Genomic DNA, 21170 nt, shown 5'->3' on the forward strand with positions numbered 1-21170 from the left:
ACAGCTCATAGGCCTGTATTTAAAAACGAAATAGCATGCTCTGCGGATCTTTGACTATAACAAGATTTGAGCGCTAGTGGTAGTGAACCGTAACGAATTGTTCTTCGTAGCGTGTTGCCGAAATTCAAGGGCGTATGGTGAAATTATTTTCGCCCATCCGCACTTTTCTATAGGTAAAAATACTAAATATGGCTGAATATTTATTGCACCTGTTGTGTCCAGTGCTTGCCGTTTATTATGCAGTTACCCCAGACCTGTCAAAGAAATCAGAGCAGACGATTTCACTGCTGTCGCATCTTTACAATACACGAGTTATTGCCGGTAGGAAGACATTATTTACAGGTCGACAGCAATAAGGACAGAAATTACTTTTACCTGTTTCCTGCCTTTCGCTCCCGGTAGTAAAAACCGACATGATATAGAAGTCAGCAGCTGTTGGTGATCTCGTTTGTATTAATTTCAGTGCTGGTTATAAGGACAGTGTTACATCGCGGCGCTACAGCCACTGCACTACAGAGAGGGGCGGGTTAAAAAGAGCATACCTGTCCGAATACCTTTTCAAATTAAATCTGAGCCTTATTCATATCAGCCTGAAGAAGAGAGATGGCGAAGGAGAAGAAGAGGAATTGAAGACGTGAGCTGAGTTTGATGGCCACGACAGTGTTTGGGGCTTTTAAATGGGGTTGCCGACCACTGTTGTTGCAATGGATCAAGAACCAAAGCACTGAATTTGGCTTTTTTTCCACACTTATATGGTACAACTGAGAGGTTCATATAGGCGCGTAAAGCAGACTTGATCCCTTGCATTTTGGCGTCGGATCTAAGCGGAGCCGAAGCGATTTAAAGGTAAGTCATGAAAGTGGATGTTCAGTTTAAATCATCTCTATAAAGATCGGATATTACCGTGCCAAATGCCGGACGGGCTCACCATCTCCCAGCATGAGTGTGTAGTATTTCAGCGTTTCACGTGTCTCTGAAATTCACCTGTTGTTATTAAAATATACCCCCTAGTCAACGTTTCATGAGCAGCAGGGAGGGCGAAAAGATCAATGACGCCTCTGTGCGTGGATTAACGCGCTTGTGTTTTTATAGCCTACCATCATTAGCGGTTTTTTTAACCACAGTACGTAGATAACTTTGGCCTTTTATTTATTAATCATTTATCCGTATTATTATTAGGCGTTTATTTGCTATGACATTGTTGCTGGTGTGCCCTCGGAAATCTGGCCAGTGTATGTGTGCGGCGAATGCTCCATCAATTCCTGTTAAAACTGAAATGTCGGACCGTAAGATCGTATGTCTTGTGAATAAATCATTTTCATTCATGTTTATTTTGTCGCCTTCCTAACCCAACTTTATGATGCATGTAAAAAAATACAGCGTTTTTACTTTGTCATAATCTCCAAGATGATCATTCGGAGTTTCACGGAAATGATGATTAAAATGAACGTGCGGGTCATTTAACGGGTAAATCCTGTATGCTTTTCGGCCCCTCTTTACCGATGCCTGGAGGGGCATTAGGTGGGAAAAGGTTGGCGAGGCGGTGTGAATGTATCAGTTCATTTGCTGGGGGGGGAACGACGCCCCGTGGCTGCACGGAGGAGGGGCGATGGTTCGTCCAAGAGATGTTTAAACCAGCCCCGTCCTCCACGTGGTGGGGGCACGGCCACAAGTGAGATGCTGCTGAAATATTAAGAGACGGTGTCTGGACCCCCCGATGCCGTTGTCCTGGGAGAAGCCCGAACTCCCGCGGCACTCAGGCTGAGCCACCGTGGGGTGGGGAGGGGGGATTATGGAGGTCACACGTCCAGCGGAGATGGAGCGGCCGGAGGAAGAGGAACCGGGCACTCCGAAGGAGGCGATGGGGAGTCAGACGGAGCCCACCGAGCTGCAGCAGCCCACGGATTACGGGTGAGGGACAGCGGGCAGCGGGACTATGGACGGGCTCTGTGACTTACCGCCTTAGAGCAGTCTGCCAGTTGTCGGGGACTTTTAAAATTTTCATCAATTTAAGACAGGACGAGGCACAGTGGAGTGCGTTTGGGTGACATGGCGTTTACCATGCACCTTTATAATTATTATTTTTTTTCATTATTGACCGCACCACTTTATGCTTTTTATGACGTTTTGAGAAAATAGTAGCAGGATTAAAACCGAACCCTTGGGTGTTTATATGTGTGTTTTTTTTCGATATGGGGTGACTTTTTAGTTAAAAAGGATTTAGGGGAAAGGACGTGGATCGAAGCCGAACCCGCGGTCTCCCGTGGTTCAGATCAACTCGCTTGTGGGAACTGCAGAAAAGGTGTGCGGTTTGGGTTTCATGGATTCCGAACGTGTGTGTGTGTGTGTGTTTGTTTGTTTGTTTGTTTGAGGGATTGGGTCTGTGTGGAAGCTGGACGGCTTATTTCGGCTAAGCCCTTTCTTTAAACGTTTATGAAAAAAGGCTGCACTTTGCTCTGTGCATATGTGGGGGTGGATACGTGAAAGAATAATTTGGTATTTAAGTCGCTTACTCAGAAATTGCGAATATATATGCCAGTATACGAAGCATTTTTTCCCTAATTATTATGAAGTATATGACATCGAAAATATATGTTTTCTGTATACCGAAACAAGACTCTTCTATTGCGGGGCATCCGTCAGTGCCGATTTAATTTTCATATTTCTGCCCTTTTAGAAACGTATAATACATTGCTTTAGAAATACAGACATTTTTAAATGAATTCATGAAAATGTGCGTATAGGCTATTCCTGATTGATCTATTATAAAGTTGCATATTTCTACATTTAAATACAAATGCAAATTTGAAGTCAACACGTAGGATTATTTTTTTAGTTTGATATTATATTCCGCATTGCTTGATTTTTATGAACAGGAACTACAGAGTGTGATCTCAGAGTTAAGGCTCTTGCAGATCGTAGATACTTGCAAACGTGAATGTCAAAAGTCACCTGACCTCTGATCCAGCCTCTTGTCGCTCCACCCCTTGGTACTCTTTGGCTCCTCCCCTCTGATCGAAGTAAAAGGCTGGAGATTCCTTTAGTTTATCCCACATAAACCCTTATCAATGGAGCCCTATGAACAGCAGAAGCCTGTAGGTGATAGACAGCTCTGGTTGTTCTGTGTCGCACCATTGAAGGACTCTGTGTTTGTGGTTAGAAGGTAGACAGGTTAAAATCCTGTCACTGGCAGAGTGATGTCATTGCCACGTTCTTGGGCAAAGCTTGATGTCCGACTCCTCCAGGCACACTGTCTGACCCTGGTTGCTTTGGACAATAGCATCTGCTCAATAAATATATAGTAGGAAATATACTGTCGGGGCGTCATGGTGATGCAGTGGTTAGCACTGTTGCCTCACACCTCGGGGATCCAGGTTCGAGTCTCTGCCTGGGTCACATGTGTGTGGAGTTTGCATGTTCTCCCCATGTTGTCATGGGGTTTCCTCCGGGTACTCCGGTTTCCCCCCACAGTCCAAAAACATGCTGAGGCTAATTGGAGTTGCTAAATTGCCCATAGGTGTCTGTGTGTGTGTGTGAATGGTGTGTGAGTGTGCCCTGCGATGGGCTGGCCCCCCGTCCTGGGTTGTTCCCTGCCTTGTGCCCATTGCTTCCGGGATACGCTCCGGAACCCCCGCAACCCAGTAGGATAAGCGGTTTGGAAAATGGATGGATGGATGGAAATATACTGACCTGGAAAGTGATAAGGCTGGTGTCCTCACTGGAATAGGAGTGTGCAGTGATTATGAGCTTTTGGGCTCTGGGGGTGTAGGAGTCATGTGACCGTGCAGACAGAGTGGCTTGACAGTGGTATCCCTTCAGACCAATCAGAATGGGCACCTCCTAGGTAAGCACAAATTCTGCAAGGCTGACTTTGTTACCTATGTTTGCAGCAGTGACTGTGAGCTGGCCCCAGGCAGGCCATTTAAAATGCCTCAGAGTGGGTGTGAAACGAAAGTTCACATGGTGTAAAATGAGTTGGCGATCTCCCATGAAACAATGTCAGAGCTGTCAGCTTAGTCACAGATTGGTCTCCCCACCAATAAGAATACGCAACAACTCTTATTAGTGTCAGCAATGCAGATACAATTTTTATGGCAGAAACCATTGGTTGGTTTGCAGTTTCATCTAAATTTGATGGCGACTGGAATTGCTTAAGTACTGGCAGCTTTGTTGAATGAAAGCAAATGTTTGTTTTTTGTGGAGGTGTATGTATATTTTTGTTTATATGTTCTAGATTGTTCGTCAGGTAGAGTGAAAGCAAACGTTTGTTTTTGTGGAGGTGTATGAACATTTTTGTTTATATGTTCTAGATTGTTCGTCAGGTAGAGTGAAAGCAAACGTTTGGTTTTGTGGAGGTGTATGAACATTTTTGTTTATATGTTCTAGATTGTTCGTCAGGTAGAGTGAAAGCAAACGTTTGGTTTTGTGGAGGTGTATGTATATTTTTGTTTATATGTTCGAGATTGTTCTTCAGGTAGAGTGAAAGCAAACGTTTGTTTTTGTGGAGGTGCATGTATATTTTTGTTTATATGTTCTAGATTGTTCGTCAGGTAGAGCATTTTATGGGCCTGTGGTCAGGTGGATTGTGACAAATTCAGCAGAACTTGTGGTATTTGGTTCCTAGTTTGGCACATTGTTTGACTTTGTTCTGCAACCATTGGTATTTAAGGAATGGGGGCTCATGACCGAAAGAATGCAGGCTCAAGTTCCAAAAGAGGAATCAAGGATACACGTGAAAGTACCCTTGAGAACAATGCTTAACTTGATCAAATCTTGTAAATATCCAGTAGTATACATGCCTATAGTGGCAAACCAGTAAACTGTGAAGAGGTAACATTACTCCACCATTAGTCAGCAGCTGCTCTGAAACAGCCAATGAACATTACCCTCACCAGCTACCCACATCCTATGTTGCCACTGCAGTAATTGAATCCAGCAAGGTTCCATTCTCCTGGGTGAAGGTCATACCCATAATTCTGCATGTGAAAGTGCAGAAATTGGGTGTCGAACTGAATGTGTCAGGGGAAGGTCACGCCAACGAGATCCCATGTGGATTGCACTGTTGTTGAACCCTTAAGCAAGGCACTTAACTTGAACAGCTCCAGGAAGTGTCCATAAATCTTCTGACAGCCTGGACCGCCTTGGCACACATGGATGAGCATCTCTGTGCATCTGGACGCACTTCACATGCAGAGAGAAGCTCAGCGTGATGCCTCCATCCGGGTTTTTGAGGAGGGAGGCACCGAACGCAGGCATCAAACATATAGTAATCTCCGAGGAATGCGATGGAACAGTTCCCAGCTTCCAAGAAGAAAAAGGTACTACGACTGAGGTGCGTAACGGCCCTGATACAGACTGATGGGACGTCAATAAAAGCATCGGACCACTGTGTTCTATCCCGATCATCAACTACGGTTGGGCAAGACGCCAGAAAAAATCAGCAGAGCAGCTCTAGAAAATGTATCTCAAAATCGGACGTTTTGATTACAAAATCGGCAGCCGTTAATCTTTATCAGTACTGAACAATGGCACCAGTTTCCCATGCCCCCCCCCCCCCCCACTCCACACCCTACAGATTTACAGTAAGTGAATGAACTCGCAAGTTTTGAGATCTCAGAGATGGGTGGTCTCTTGGAAAGGTGGTGTATATACACTGGTGATTGCCGAGAATGTCCAGAGCACCCTTGGGAATGGTGAAGGACAGGTTATGTGTCTCTCGAGAGAACCTTCCCACAGTGCATTGCGGCTGTAGAGCAGTTAGACTGCCGATGAGTATCCCATTAGATTCCAGAATAGATTTTGTGTTCCGCTAGAACCACTTGATGGTTCATCCCGTCAGGTATATACAGAAAATGCTTGTTGTTCTCCTTTTGGTCTTACTTCTGATGGTTAATGGCCACAGTATGAGATGAAAGCCCCGCATGTGAGGTCCTGCGATGTTTCGCAGCATTTTTTGGCTGACTGGTGTAATCCCATGAGACAGAGTGAGACCCATTAGTTCACCCCAACATAGGGGAATGAGATGCAGAAGCACTGAAGCTGCTGAAGGTTTATACCTATGGCTGCAGATGCAGCAGAAATCCATTGCACAAGATGTGTTACCGTAGTATTTATGTGCTTACCTGAGTGGCTTTTCTGTATTTACTTCGGTGACTTTTATTTGACCACCTCGGTGATATGAGTTGGCTGGATTGTGACGCTTTTCTGAGGCTCCGCCCCCTTCCCGCAGGGAAGCCATGCCCCTCCACCACGTCACGGCCGGGCTGCTCTACAAGGGCCACTACCTGAGCAGCTCCCTGTCCGAAGGCAGCGACAGCGACCAGCTGGCCAACATCTCGGCCGAGGAGCTGGGCGGTGAGTGCAACCCGACCCTCTTGTCGCCCGTTGTGACTCACAGTTCCGTTTCTTTGGAAATGATCCCAGTCCCCTGTAAAATGAGCTTAGAACAATGTATGTTAAGAAAAAGGTCGTCAGAATATGGCGAGAAGGTGATACTTTAGTAAGCTCGGCCTGAAATAAACTCAAAGTTTCACTTAAAGGGTTAACTTCAAAGACCTTGAAAATGACATTTCCCATGCAGAGTGACGGGAATGTGTTCTCCACTCTGATTTAACTGCCTTGTTATCATGTGAATGATGGATCCTAAATAGGTTGACTGTACAGTACGCGTTCAGTGATATTTAGCGCCCACACATCCCGCGTTCCCTAGCGAAAAAGCTGACGGCCTTTTCGTTAGAGTGTTCTCTGACTCCCTGGGACTTAAGTAGATTGTGTGTGTGCGCTGTTACATTTTACACACACACTTTGTGCCTGTAGAGGCAATCTACAATCTGGAAACGAGCCTGTAAGACATGCAAAGGCTATAGCTGATATAAATATGGCATAATATTATGTATTTGGGCTTATCTGATACCAAATGTGAGGCCACCCTGTTTATGGTGACCATCCAATCCATGTCAGGACCTATGAGCTAATTCAGGTTTTACAAACTACTTTAAAACTTCACACACTTAGCTAAATCGTTTAACTCTTCTTGTGCTTTACTGATTTCCTTGATTGAAAGACTCTTCCAGCTGCTTCACATTAATATTAGTGACACATGCATGATTGTAGGAGACTGACCAATCAGCACACAGCAAGAACTTAGTGTCTAAGTCAAGTCTAGGTCCTAATTCTGTTGCACAGTGAGTCAGATGCAAAGATGGGAATGAGAACAAAACCAATCACAGCGGCATGTATACAATTATAGAACAACACAGGGAACAGGATAACCAAACAAACTCTATACATGGATAAGAAATTCCCAAATCATACAAACATATTGCTATTCAGGTAGGTCTCTGGGGTGGGTGATAACTGAGACAGTCTTACTGGCGAACAAATACTCCTTGAATGAAGAGAGGAATGGGTGGTATGTTGTAGAGCACAGCATGGATGAATAATTGATGGGGAATTTACCGGTCCAATGACAGACAAAGGATATCATGCCATTGGACATTGACTATAGCGCAACAACAGAAATAAAAAAAAAAAACACTCAAGGCACCGCAACACGAATGCAACAGATAAAGAATCATGGTGTTTCTGCTCCGTAGTGCCTTCTGTGGCTCAGTAAGTACAGCGTTATGTTAGCGATGCCAAGGTTGTGGGTTCAAATTCTAGGGAGTATGTATAATTTGTTGCATTTCCATTTACTGTAAAGTGCTTTGGATGAAAAGATCAAATAAGTGAATTAATGTCTCTGGTTTCCTATCTTAAACTCCCCTCCTCTCGACTCATCGCTTCATTTGAATCTCAAAGACCTTGAAGGAACATGCATCTTATTAATATCTCACATACCTGGTCTATGAAAGAGCACCAAGGGGCTCATGGGATACACCAAGGGGCTCATGGGATACACCAAGGGGCTCATGGGATACACCAAGGAGCTCATGGGATACACCAAGGAGCTCATGGGATACACCAAGGGGCTCATGGGATACCTTCCTTGGTGGCTGTAAGTGATTCAGACTTAATATGTGCAGCGCCACGAGCAGTCAGAGATGACTGGGGGAGACCAGCGGGTATCGGCAGTACAGCTGGCTGGGCTTCACTTGGTTGTTTCTTTATGCATTTTGGCTGGAGGAACCGGGGATTTCATAAACAGATCACGGTGAAGTCAACAACCCTCACGTTTTGGAAAGGGGAGAAGCTCCAGCTCGCCCGGGTGTCTCTAAGTCATCCTCGCGATCATAGCATTCTGTTCGGGTGCTTTGCATAATCCGCTCAAGGTGTTTAATTCGGAATAGGAACTGGTGTCTGGATGTAGTCAGTATCAGTTTAGGAGCCAGTTTGTTATTATAGCAAGCGTGGCGCTTCTGGGTATCGCTGAATATAAACCTGAATTTGGAGGAGAGTCTCGGGGCCGTGTTCCCCGTCGTGCTCGATCTTACCTGCCACCTCGCCCGCCTTCCACCGGGGTGTTGTTGTTGTACCTTTAACGAGGAAGAAAAACTCGGAAATCCTCAAACTGTCATGTGACTTCTCAAGGTGAGGCTGCTTCCTGTCAAGGCACTTTATACAGAGTGTTACAAGAATACAAATCTGCACCACCAGACGCAATAACATCCGTGGAGGGCAGCTGGACTGGATGAAGTTGTTAGGAACATGAATGTGTTTACTGAACGAACCGAAGATGAATTAACTTTAACAAGGTTGGAATCGAACGGGAATTAATTTTAGTTTCTCTCTGATACTGTGTAATACCCTTTTGACAGAGGTTCTGTTTGCGATACTGTCCCACAGAAATTCGTGAAGCATTCCGCGTGCTGGATCGCGATGGCAATGGGTTCATCTCCAAACAGGAGCTGGGAATGGCCATGCGATCGCTGGGGTACATGCCCAGCGAGGTGGAACTGGCCATCATCATGCAGAGGCTAGACATGGACGGTGAGTCTCTCAAACACTCCCTCTCACAAGGTACCTGAGCTCCTGCAGGATTGTCATTTGCAGTTGCCTTTTTTCTGAAGCCTATCTGGATCGTGCTAATTTAAAGAGGTGTGGCTGCCAGAGAGGAGCGGAGACACAAATGATTGGCTGCCATAAACAGGAGCTGGTTCGGCATTGGCTTGTAAACAGTATTTTTTTGGGGGATTGGTTGTTGTGGACAGCAGTTTCTTGAAAAAGTGTTGCCGAAACAGTTAATGCTCAGTTGGTGCTGGCTGCGCTGGGTCAAATCCCCACTGATGGGCTGTTGTAATAAGTATCAGTCAAAAGAGAACAGCTTGGTGCCAGAGTGGATTCGTTGTGAACCCATACATCTTCTCAGGCAGCCTCTCTCTGCCGTGAGTTATACTGCATAAATATTATTAAAGTTTTGTTACTGTAATTGGCCATATTCCTAGAACTGCTTCGATCAGGCAAACGCACAGCAACACACCATCTGTGAGATTCTCGATGGTCCGGGTCTTTCATGGTCTGCAGAGGCCTTGGTGCCTGTTTTCTGTCCCTGACGGAGATGGATCTCATAAAAGTGCATTTGTGACTCTATGTCTTGAATACATCAGCAGACCAATCCGTCTCTGAGGGGCCGTATTTCGGTAGAATGTCCCTCTCATCATTCTCAGTGAGAGTCCATATGAAGTTCACACCGAATGAGAGCATGAGTGTTTGATTATTCACTGAATGTGTCTGCGTGTCTACCTTTAATGCCCTGGAGGCAGGCTGTCTGCTGTGAAAACGTGCAGAACGTGATCGCAATGTAGCGTAATGTGTTCGTGACATCATCTCCTCATCCCAGGGGACGGCCAGGTGGACTTCGATGAGTTTGTGACCATTCTGGGGCCGAAATTGCTATCATCAGGGACACGGGAAGGTTTCCTAGGCAACACCATAGACAGCATTTTCTGGCAGGTAGGATCCTCGGGGTGAGAATCGGGGGGGGGGGGGGGGGGGGGTCTCCAAGCCTTTCTCCGGATTGGCTCTCTGGCATTTCGAAGTACATAGAGGGTACACAGAAGATTCTCAGGGCTAGTGAGCTGGACGTGGGTAGAGGTTGATGATCACATGGTTAATAAAGCAAAAAAATTAATAACCACGTAAAACGTAAAATGTGTTCAAGGTTAATAGGGTGTGTGTGTGTGTGCCCTGAGATGGGTTAGTGCCCCTCCTGTGTTATTCTCTGCCTTGCACCCGTAGATTCCGTATAGAAGATAGATGGATGGATGGATGGGTGGATGGAGTTCAAGCCTCCTTAAGGCAATGGTCCCAATCCAGTCCTCAGAGACCCCTCCCCTTCTCTCCGGGGAGAAAAAACATGGACTGTTTGGGAGACCCTGAGGACCGGGGTGGGAAACACTGCCTTTAGGAAATCGAACTCAAAGGGCATTTTCAAATTAACTTAACAAAAACACTTCTGAACTGCAGTCTAAGATGACACGCCTTGGACTCACGTAAACAATCCTGTCCTTGAATCCACATGGCTGACACGATGTAACCCTGACATGACTATCAAGCAGCTGATCGATAATCCAATCCAATGTGGGCTTCCAAACTGCATTTCTCTCAGTAATTTATAGGGACGGGGCCTGTGGTAAATCACCTTGGTAACATGAGTGATCACCTAAACCCAGCCTCATACCAATGCTCTGTAATCCATATTCACGCAATATCGAAGCTGCCACTGTTATTATTTGCACTGCTGGAAATAAATAATGATAATAATATTGTGTAGTTTGAGATGAAGTTTTAGGGAACAGTGACGGGGATTTAAAGAGTCACGTCAGTTTGTTTTGTCAAAGAAATACTTTGTGAGTTAAAGCATTGACACATGTGATACTGAATCACAGAACCCAGTACTGATCTGGCTCATCATTATGGGCACTGAAGACGTTCATTAAGAGCTTAATCAGCTGTTACAATAAGATGAATATGAGAGGAATGTAAGGGAGGCCTGAGTTCCCGGCCCGGTGAGCGTGGCTGCGGGGTACGGCGAGTTGGCATATCAAGGTATTCAGGAGCCGCGAGCGCTTGCAGATTGCCGCCGCGCAAAAGCGAGATCCGATTCGGGCCCTTATTGTCTGGTAAATCGTGCATGAAAACAGACCATATTTGCATAATGAGACCAATAGGAACGAAAAGCTAAACAAACACCGTAATGATCGTTTCTCCGGAACGCAGATCAAAGTGATGCCTGTGAATTCTGGAAGGCACGTGAAAATGAACCTCCACACACAAGTGTACAACGTTTAAAACATAATTCCAGTCACAATCTCGCCTTTTTGGCTGATAACAACACACGTTGTGATCGTATAGTGATATAATGTTTGTTATCAATGTATATCCTAGCTGTTAAGGTATACTTACATGCTGCTTATGAATGTTGTATGAGTGCATTATGAAGGTGCACTGAATGTTGTATGAGTGCGTAATGACTGCATTATGAAGGTGCAGTTTATAATCGATCAGCTTTAATAGTCCAGCGTGAGCGTCTGAGATTAACTGTTGGTTTGGAATGCTGATGGGAAATGGGCTCAGAATTAATATAACGGAGGCTAAACTCCTTGGACATTATAAGATATTAATCATTAGCATCTTTTACCAGTGATTGTGGTCACGACCAGTGTTGGGCCCATAATTCACGCCTGGTGGAGGTAGAGTGAGGGATTTATATGTAGCAGGGAGAAGCAGCCCTCCCTTCCCAAGCTGTTATAGACACACACTAGTACAGCCACACTTAGGTCTGAAACAGATCAGAATCCGAGTCACCTTTAATGGCCAAGTATGTTTACACATAAAAGGAATTTGGCTTTGTTTTTGTTCCGTTGCTCTCAATGTTCGTGCACAGAACAGGCACACAGGAAAAAAAGGGGAAAGATTACAAAAAAAGTCATGTATAGCATATGTACAGATGTATATGGCTAACATCAAACCACTGCTGAAAGACAGATCTGACCCGTCTCCCGTGTCTTTGAAATGGCCATGTGTAACGTATGCATAACAAAGACATCGTTCCCCTCTTGATGCGATGGCAGTGTACGCGTGTGGCTGTCTGTTAAAATGCCTGAATGTTCCTATGCAGTGACAGGCTTGACCACCACATTCATTTATCTGCGAGGCTGTCGAAACTTGTTTTTTTTTTTTTTTCCCGCAGCGTTGGTGCCAAATATCTGGCTTTCCCGTAGATTCAGTTTCTGGTCCGCGTGGATTCCTGCAAATCCAGTCACCGATGTTTATGAGAGCCGAATGATTCCAGTCCCAGGTTTAGGAACTTGGGGAATGGAATCGTGTGCCGGGAATCTCATGGAGGTCAGGTTGTCTCACACGAGCACCTGCTATGTGTTTCCTGGAAGCCATCCGTATCACACCCTAATTATGCCAATAATTGCATTCTGTCTTGCGGGTAGGTGGCCAGGGACAGCAGGAGCTGAGGCTGGTAATTGTTTTTGCACCATTGGAGGTCTTGACCAGGATCTTGTTACGTATTGTGAAGGAACAGTCGTGGTTCTCTTCTAACTGAGATGCTGATCCTGTAACTATAAGTGGCCCTGAATCCAGTGTGTAACTTGGACTTATGACAGCAAACTATTCCCACTGCATACAACTGCAATTTATTGTTTTTAGCGCATGCTTTTATTGAAACAGCCTACAGCTGAAAGCAGGTTCGGTCAATTCCTAGTGTTGCCGGTGGTTAAGGGCCTCGTTCAAGGGCCCAAGGGTGAAATCATTCTGTCGACTCTGAGATTTGAGCCGATGACCTTCCGATCACAGGCACTGCGTTCTAACCCGCTGAGCCACACCCCCACGTGCAGCGCACAGGAAACCGTGAAGGATCACGAGCAGTCGTCAAGTCGCTCCAGACATCAGCTTTCACAGAACAAATATACTAACAAACAAAAGAATAACGCTTGCGAGGAGAGGAAATTATGGGATGTGGAGGGCTAGGGTCAAGTCCTGGGGTGACTCATCGATCCCGCGACGCAGAGACTGTTGACGACGCCCGGCTTTTGTAGGTGTCTGGCGGCCAGCGGGAGCGGATGGCGTTTCGGAGATGTGGGGGCGGCTGGCTGCGAGAACGAGAGACGCAGAAGCCTGAGTAATATTCTTTTATCGAACATGGCCTGCATACGAATGAGAGCTCCGGCACACTACTCACTGCTGATCAATGGCTCCCCTCCTCCTGGCAGGCTGTCTTTGCTCGATTCGCTACTCACTGGTCAGACAAAGGCCAGCGCCACACCTTGCTTTTCCCGATTTGCGGTTAACTCAGGAGCTGCCCGTCATCTTTTCCTGAAGGAATAGCTCAGGAGTTCAGAGATCGACAGCAAAGATTGGTGGTGATAGGAATTCAGAAAGATCAGCTGTGTGAGATCAGCGGTGAGAGATCAGTAACCAGTAGGGTGACCACTTTCATCCTGACAGTCCGGTTTTCCCACCCTCTGTTCAGACTGCTGTTGGGTGTCTCCCCTGTAGCCCCCTTGTCCCCCTTTTTCCCTCCTCATATCTGCCTCCCCATCAACAACTAGCGCTACTCTCTTCAACCCCCTAGCACACACAAGAATGGCCATGCTTGCATGCAATTTTTTATGTTGTTCTCTCTAGAAAATAAAGTGAATATCACAATTAATATACAGTCCTTGCCTTCCGTAGTATGTGCGTGATATAGATTCCACCCCCTCCTGCTCAACAGCTTTTTCACGGGTGCCCTCTTTTACACCTTAGTCCTCCTTTTTAGGGTCATGCCACTGGTCACCCCAGTAGCCAGCTGATGTCAGAAATATCAGAATGGAGATATCAGCATTGGGCTCTTCCCAGTAGGTTCTTGGTCACTGTGTGTCATCCTGCAGGACCTGCAATACACCACCAGTCAAAAGTTTTCACACACTATAGGTTTTTACCACTTTTCCATTTATTTCATAAACTGCTGAATTTTTATTCTTCTTAAGCTTTGGAAAATTGAATGAATTGAATAAATGAAAATATGTCAAATAAAACAGGTTTCCTTTATAACATGGACAGAGTATGTAACAGTGCATGTCTGACACTCTGTTGACATCCTAATTCATCCCACAAAACAGAGCAATATTTAACATCCCTTGTAGAGAGAACGCCTCACATTTTCTCGCTGTTATAACTCCAAGTGGAGGTTACTTTGATGTATCAAAGATATGACATTTTCTTAAATTATGAACTTACTGCAAATTTCTTTAGCAAGGAATATCGAGTGTTTTTTAGGAAATGTTAAGAGAGTAACTAGTAGATAATGTCAGCGTGTGCAGAATCTTTTGACTGGTGATGTATGAGGCCCATGTGGACCTGTGGTAATATAGCTTTGGTTGCAGGTCGGGGGTCATGATCGGAAAGCAAGGTCATCTTTCCATGGATCCTGTGGGTCTTTCATTCGGAATGTGACAGACCATTCAGCATGTTCTTGAAAAGGTTAAGCGCCACAGATGATTGTGTTAAATCACAATTAAACTGGCAGGCAGATTTTCTCGTAATGGCATAAAACTCGGATAGAATAAAAATCACAGGCTAGGGACGGGCTCCCTTCACCTTGGAGAGATGAACTGAAAGAGGTGGTAGGAACATCAGCTCAGGAGACTTTGTGGAGTCCAAACGCCCAAATCCCAAAGCCCTGAGCTCACCTGACCAGCCGCCCCCTCACAGACTCTTAAGAACCCCCCCCATGCACCCCTGAGTCACACAGACCTAACCTCCCTTGCTTGTCCAGGGTCTGTTGCACTTCGATAAGACATAGTCCATTGTAGCTGAGATCTTTGGGTCTAACCCCGAAGGCTCTCCTTCCCTTCCCTCTTTGAGGGATACCTGGTTCATTTACTTTCACTCTGATCATTGATCATTCCTTGTAACTAAAATTGTTCATTCTAGAAAGTGACGTCTCACTGGAGTCACTTCCAGACGATCAAGGAATATCCACTGGCACATTAAACCAGTATGATCTCGGTTCTCAGACTGCAGGGCAGCTACATGCTGGCATAACGTCAGTGTGTTTGCTCATTTAATCACAATTTTAGTATGACTGATTGATTCACCTGAGAGGCTGCCGGGCAGTTTATCACTATAATGTGACATTGCTGTTCACCTCCAGTGTAAATGACCGAAGCCATTAGTCAGAAAGTCATTGGACTGTAACGCCCTGTGCTTATACAGTAATGTGTTGTGCATCTGCTAATTCTTTCCAGGGATTGTGGTATCACCACTACCTAGGAAATTACTAGACAGCAATTTCAGACAAACACGGATTAATCAGAACATAATTTATGCACCGGGTAGGAATATTACACATTAACTGCAATTCAAATGAAAATATACAAATCTACATAAAGTGACCATTTAGCTACAGAACGCAACTATCTCACGCTTGCAAAACAATACCAAGAGTCAAAGTAAGACATGGCCACACATTTACTGTGAGGGAGACATGATTGCAGATGCTATTCAAACACCATGAACTCTGGCTACAGAGTAATTCCCTGGCAGTGTTGTGGAATCTTCCCCATCCAGATCGGTGCTCCCAAAGAATAGAGCAGTGTTTCCCAATCTGCTTTTCAGGGACCCACAGTCAGTCCATGTTTTTGTTCCCTCCCAGCTCCCTGCCAGACAGTTCACATTTTTGCTTCCTAGCTCGCGGGAGCAAAAACTTGGACTGTCTATGGGTCCTTGAGGACCAGATTGGGAAACACTGGAATAGAGTAATAAATCAATGAATGACCAGACATTTTCAGATGATATGGAAATAGTCTAGTGTGCAGCCGATCCGAAAGACTAATAGTCAAGTGAAAGTTCAGTTTCCTTGTAAACCAAAGGACTTTTCAAGAAGCTAAGTTTTTCCTACATTTCCACAGCTCTGTAAAAAAATAAGAGACCACTCTGTATTTTTTAAGAGTCTGCATGTTCCAATCCTGGTTTAATCCCAGTTCTGCTGGCAGAAGGCTACACTGAGCGGCAGGCTGCTTCCAGGCTCAAAGTTCCTAAGACAGCAGTACACAAGAAAATAGTGAAGCAGGAGACACTGGGAACAACCAAAAACCAACCAAGTAGAGGGCAGAAGCAACTTTCTAATGCCAGAGATGACCATCAACTTATCCAGCAGTGCCTCATAAAATAATGGAAAACATTAAGTGGTGTGAAGTGCACTGTAGGACAATACATAACAGGCTCCTAGAAGCAGGACTGAAGTCCCATAATGCAAGAAAGAAGCCCTTCATTACAGAGAAGCAGGGTAAAGCCAGGCTGGAGTTTGCAAAAAAATGTATATTTTACTCAGGCGTATCCCATAAATTGAGAAATTTCGCTGTGGTCTCTTAATTTTTTCCAGAGGTGTATAACTTTGTAATGGTATTTGTCGTTTTAAGGTGGAGACCATTATAGCTGAGACATTCAAATTCGACCAAACACAAGATGTAAGATCCAAGCATTCTATGTGGACTTGTGACAGGAGAGGGGGGACGGGAGCGAATGGGTTTTTGAGCAGAAGCTTAGGAGCCCCTTCACATGAAAAAGCGCAGGCTCGGAGGAGTTGAAGATCACAGATTTCTGTTGGAGCCAGCAGGCTTACAGTCCCGGACAGGTAAGAAAGACCTCGACAGGAACCTTATCGAGGCTCAGTTAGTCTCACGGCAAGTTACTGAGCATCTCCGGGCGATGACTCCATCAAAGCCACACCACCTTCTCTAGTCCCTCTCTCCCTCTCCTTCTGAGTCATCTACCTCTCTGGTTGCTGACAACCCGTCCATTACTTTCGTTCCCCAGAATACCTGTTATTTCTCCATGTGTTGCTGGGGTCTTTCAACCAGCACATGTGTGTCGCTGGCCCCGATTCCCTGTCCTTGAACCCCTCTCAGCCTCGCTCCCCCCCCCCGGTCCCGTGGCGGTATAATTACCCCAAGCACACTCGAGTGCACCTGCTTCATAGGTGGTGAGGTCACTGAGCGAGGTTGGTGGCTTTTTTACGGTTACTGTCATGTACCACATGGCTAGATAGTTAGGGCACGACACTTGTGATCCAGAAGGTTGCTGGTTTAAACCCATGGTTTGCAGAGTGGTTTTACTGTTGAGCCCCTGAGCGAGACCCCTATCCCCAGTTGCGCCAGGCACTGTCTGACGCTGCCTTCTGATCTTTGGATAAAAGCATCTGATAAAAATGGCCGACCATACCATTGGTCTCAGATCATTCCTATTCCTGCGCCATTGATTTTCAACGCATTCAAGTGTGGGATGCGTGTCAAGAGGATGATAGGTAATTTGGGGTTTTTATGCTCGTCTTCACCAAAGTCATGGTAGCGTGGCTCAATCACGTCGGCCTTCGGGAACATAAGAACCAGGCCTTCCGTCGTACAGCGCGATCGGTGCCGTGCGGATTTCCACCGTCGCTCGTTCCCGCTCCGCACTGCAGCCTCTGCCTAAGTGTGCATCTGTTTCCCTCATCATGACAGAGTGAGAGATCAAAAACAACGGTGAGAGAGCGGAGTGTAAAATGGGATTTTTATGGAGTAAGATGCCGTACGGAGGTTCCAACCCCTGACGCCTCTTCCGTCCTCCTTTATGTTCCTCGGCTCTCATCCCGGGAGCCACGCTGCCCTGAGTTTCACCCCTCCCCCACCCACAGACACACACACACACACACACGCCTGTTTTCTAGAACTGTGGGGGCGGCTATAGAGCGTCCCTCACCGCAAGTCGTCATTTGTCATTTCCATCTGGGGGAAAATCACCTGGGACAAAAAAAAATAAAAGAAATGGAGAAAAACATCTCAGGGAGGCAGCGCGGGGTTATGCAATGCCTTTCGAGGGACGCCGAATCAACTTCATTACGCGCAGAGTGGAGAGACGATAATGACTTTCGGAGACAAAAGAGCGGCAGTGCTGACGTCGGTGAGTGTGGTCTGGTGTTACTGGACCAGTCCTTACTGGGATGCTGGAGTACAGTGGCCGTTTGCCTGTGATTATTTCCTGAAATGAGCCCTCGCCCCAGTAACACCCCCCCTCACCCCAAAGCCATGCAGACTAGTTTCAGTGCCCAGTATTGAGATAATGATTCTCAGCTTGGACAGACATAAACCTTCACAGGCTTTACATCCACCCATTCAGTTTTAGCATTTGAGTCACAAGGCCGTTAAGATCAATTGTCTTGCGATTATGAGTGCATGAATTATAAATTATGAGAATAAGAAATTTAGTTCCTCATTACTCGTAGAAGTCATCCTGAAATATTGTGTTAAACTGAAAAGATATATTATTATTTAAGGGACAAATGATATGTAATTGTATTTGACAATGTTGAGCAGTTTGGGAAGATGAATGAATGTGAGTATATACTATTGGGGGTCGATCACGGGTGTCTTCTGAATGTCCCAGTACAGTGGTTCCCAAAGTGGGGGCCACAAGCCGTCTGGGGGTCATGAGATGATTACCAGTGTATGGCTCTAAAAATTTAAAAACGTGAAAAAAATTACATTGCAACCATAAGTGCTACTGCTCAATTGTGATAAATTTACCACGGGGACCCTCAATCTTGAAACCTAACGATCACCCCCCCATATTAGTGAAATGGGGTCATGAGCCCCTCACCCATCTCCTAGGAGATTTGTGCCATTTGAGCCATTGCATTTTTATAATAATAAAGAAAACGTTTTAAAAAAAGGACAAGTTGTAAAATGTATTGCTAGGGTTCTTTGCATCCCCGATTTTATTTTCTTATATTTTTTTGCATGAACTATTTGACTGAAAGCCTCCTTTCGTGGCTGATGTGACACGGTGATGTGGCAGATACAGTGAGCTCACTCACTCCCAGGGGATTCCCTGAGCCCAGCACAATGCCCTCCCTGTAGTGCAGAGTGACAGCAAAACCAACCAGTCAGAATGCGTTATGTGGGAGCATCACAGGGTGTTCTGAATATTCTGATGAAGGATTTTTTTCATTGACCAATCGGAGGCAGATACTAATAACATCATGGTTGTTTAGGGGGGGCAGGAGGATGCAGGGCAGGTAGAGGTACAATTTATCATGAGAAAAACTATGTAGATTTACAGGCTGCCAGGACACTGAAGCAGTGTTTGCACTTCTGATTTCTGTTAAAAAAAAAAAAAAAAGCTTTGACCTGTTCTGATCTGTAACCCCCCCCTCCCCCCCCCCCCGACCCCCAGTTTGACATGCAACGTCTGACGCTGGAGGAGCTGAAGCATGTTTTGTTCCATGCCTTCCGGGACCATCTGACTATGAAGGACATTGAAAACATCATCATGACAGAGGAGGAGAGCCTGAAGGACAATGCAGGAGGCTGCCAGGCCGATTTCGAAGGAGGTGAGACAGCACTCTGGTTCTTCGCAGACCTTTCCGTTATCTGTAAGACCACTAATGTACATGTATGTACCTTTATGGCCTGAAGCTTGCTGGTTTTAATCCCAGACAGTCACCTGAATTCCTCCACTAAAATAACTAGATGAATGAACGGATGCAGCCAGGTGTGCTGTAAGGGGAAACAGAGGTGAAGGGGTTACGAACCATTCCAAAGGCTCTTGACTGACAGGGGCTCTAAATTTGGTACATAATTGGATTAGTCTGATTTGGGGGCTTGTGGGAGTTTTACTTACACAAAAATCTTCTGAGGGCAGAAGGGAAAATGATTGGTTCAGAGAGATACGCAATCAGAATGTAGAGGAGGTGGGTCCAAGCAACTAGAGGAGGTGGGACCAAGACATCTGGTTGGTCCTGCCTCCTGTAGTTGCTTGGACCCACCTCCTCCACAGTCTCCCTGAACCAATCATTTTTCCTTCTACCCTCAGGACATTTTTGAGTAAGTAAAACTCCCACAAGCCCCCAATCCAGACCAGTAAAACTCCCATGAGTGGGTTGAGGGCCCAACATGGTTTGCTTTCATGGGGCCCAAAATCTCTAACAGCGCCCCTGGGTACAATTTCTATGCTGTGTATGAAGATCAGTATCAACCACAGCAAAAAAAGCAAACTTCCCACCCTTCTGAATGTTTACAGAAATAGCACAGGTTGAAGATGGCAAATCAAGGTCTCTCGGGAGTTCCTGTAGAGAATGTAAAGCTGTGGCCAGTTGGAACCAGCTCAGAGCCCCAAAGAGGGACTTACAGGATGCCTGTCAGCAGAAATTACCATCACAGGAACAGCCTCGATTAATTAATGATGTGTCTTTAGGCATGGATGAGCAGGCCAACAGCTAATTAAAAAAATATATATGCTGTACAAATGGTTCTTTGGAGACTCAAAAGGGCACTTCTTGGTTTGTCTGGGAGCAACAGGGTGTCAGATGGCAGTCTCTGCAGGCAGCTACGTCCGGGTTCCGTGCTGAAAAGGTTTGTGCGGGTTGGAGCCGTCCTCTATAGTGAAATGCCCTTTGCTTTCACTCGACTCGACTCTTGGGACAGAGGACAAAATAAAGGTCAGGTAAAGGTCGAGGCAGCACACAGCGTGGCTGCCTTTTAAAGGGGGCTTTTCTATTCTCTCCAGAGTGACCCTCTCTTCTCTCCTCCCCCCCCCCCCCATTATACCCCCCCCCGACTAAATTCAGTTCACCCTAAGAAGAAGAACCGACAGACGTGTGTGAGGAAGAGCCTCATCTGTGCCTTCGCGATGGCCTTCATCATCAGCGTCATGCTCATCGCCGCCAACCAAATGCTGAGGAATGGTATGGAGTGACCACCGGATTGGGGTGGGGGGGGGGGCACACTTGGCAAGCGGAAGATCCCAGCCAGTGAGGTCACTTCCTGTTTTTGAAGGAACATTATTAGTAGACCGAGACAAAAAAAAATCTTCAAAAGGGAAAAATAAAAGGATCTTGTGTTTTATTTGGGGGGGGGGGGAATGTTATCAGGGGCACAGGTGTGGGCCCCTGTCTTTGGGGGACATCGCAAGGGCTGCCTTTTGCTCTGATGGGAGCAGTTTTCTTAACGCAATAATGTACAGGAGCCCTGATAGCCTGGGCATACTACTGTCACACAAGCGAGGAACACGCTTCAGGCTGAGGACACGCCGCTTAGTCCTGCCTCACAGTGCAACAAGATGAGGAACATGCTGGCGTCTTCTGATCCAGGCTGTGATTTTGGGTTTTCTTAGTCTTCCAGAGGGGACGGCGTCTTAGACCCCTTGGCCGTAATTTATAAGTACATGTCAGAAAATATACATGGAATATGGAAGGTGTT

At 45.9% G+C, this 21170-nt stretch overlaps 1 protein-coding gene across 2 annotated transcripts; it reads left to right on the forward strand.

The window, feature by feature from the left end:
* Positions 1 to 103: 103 nt before the first annotated feature.
* On the forward strand, positions 104 to 20675 carry caln2 (calneuron 2). Of its 2 annotated transcripts, none has more exons than XM_048983437.1 (6): positions 104 to 846; positions 6230 to 6354; positions 8785 to 8928; positions 9779 to 9891; positions 19147 to 19303; positions 20540 to 20675. In XM_048983437.1, exons 2-6 carry the CDS (start codon positions 6237 to 6239, stop codon positions 20665 to 20667), a joined length of 660 nt encoding a protein of 219 aa, XP_048839394.1. In that variant the 5' UTR covers positions 104 to 846; positions 6230 to 6236; the 3' UTR covers positions 20668 to 20675. The 2 variants fall into 2 exon arrangements, with proteins under 2 accessions (XP_048839394.1, XP_048839393.1); XM_048983436.1 differs by lacking the exon at positions 104 to 846 and adding an exon at positions 1713 to 1911.
* Positions 20676 to 21170: the final 495 nt, after the last annotated feature.

This window comes from Brienomyrus brachyistius, chromosome 18 (genome assembly GCF_023856365.1).
Source record: "Brienomyrus brachyistius isolate T26 chromosome 18, BBRACH_0.4, whole genome shotgun sequence".
NCBI classification, from domain to species: domain Eukaryota; kingdom Metazoa; phylum Chordata; class Actinopteri; order Osteoglossiformes; family Mormyridae; genus Brienomyrus; species Brienomyrus brachyistius.

What these genes read in the sequence shown, in the direction of transcription:
- caln2 (XM_048983436.1), top strand. Translation starts at nt 1,793, where the DNA reads ATGGAGGTCACACGTCCAGCGGAGATGGAGCGGCCGGAGGAAGAGGAA. An exon ending in CAGCAGCCCACGGATTACGG is followed by an intron (nt 1,912 to 6,229) that starts GTGAGGGACAGC and finishes CCCTTCCCGCAG; the next exon opens with GGAAGCCATGCCCCTCCACC. An exon ending in CTCGGCCGAGGAGCTGGGCG is followed by an intron (nt 6,355 to 8,784) that starts GTGAGTGCAACC and finishes ACTGTCCCACAG; the next exon opens with AAATTCGTGAAGCATTCCGC.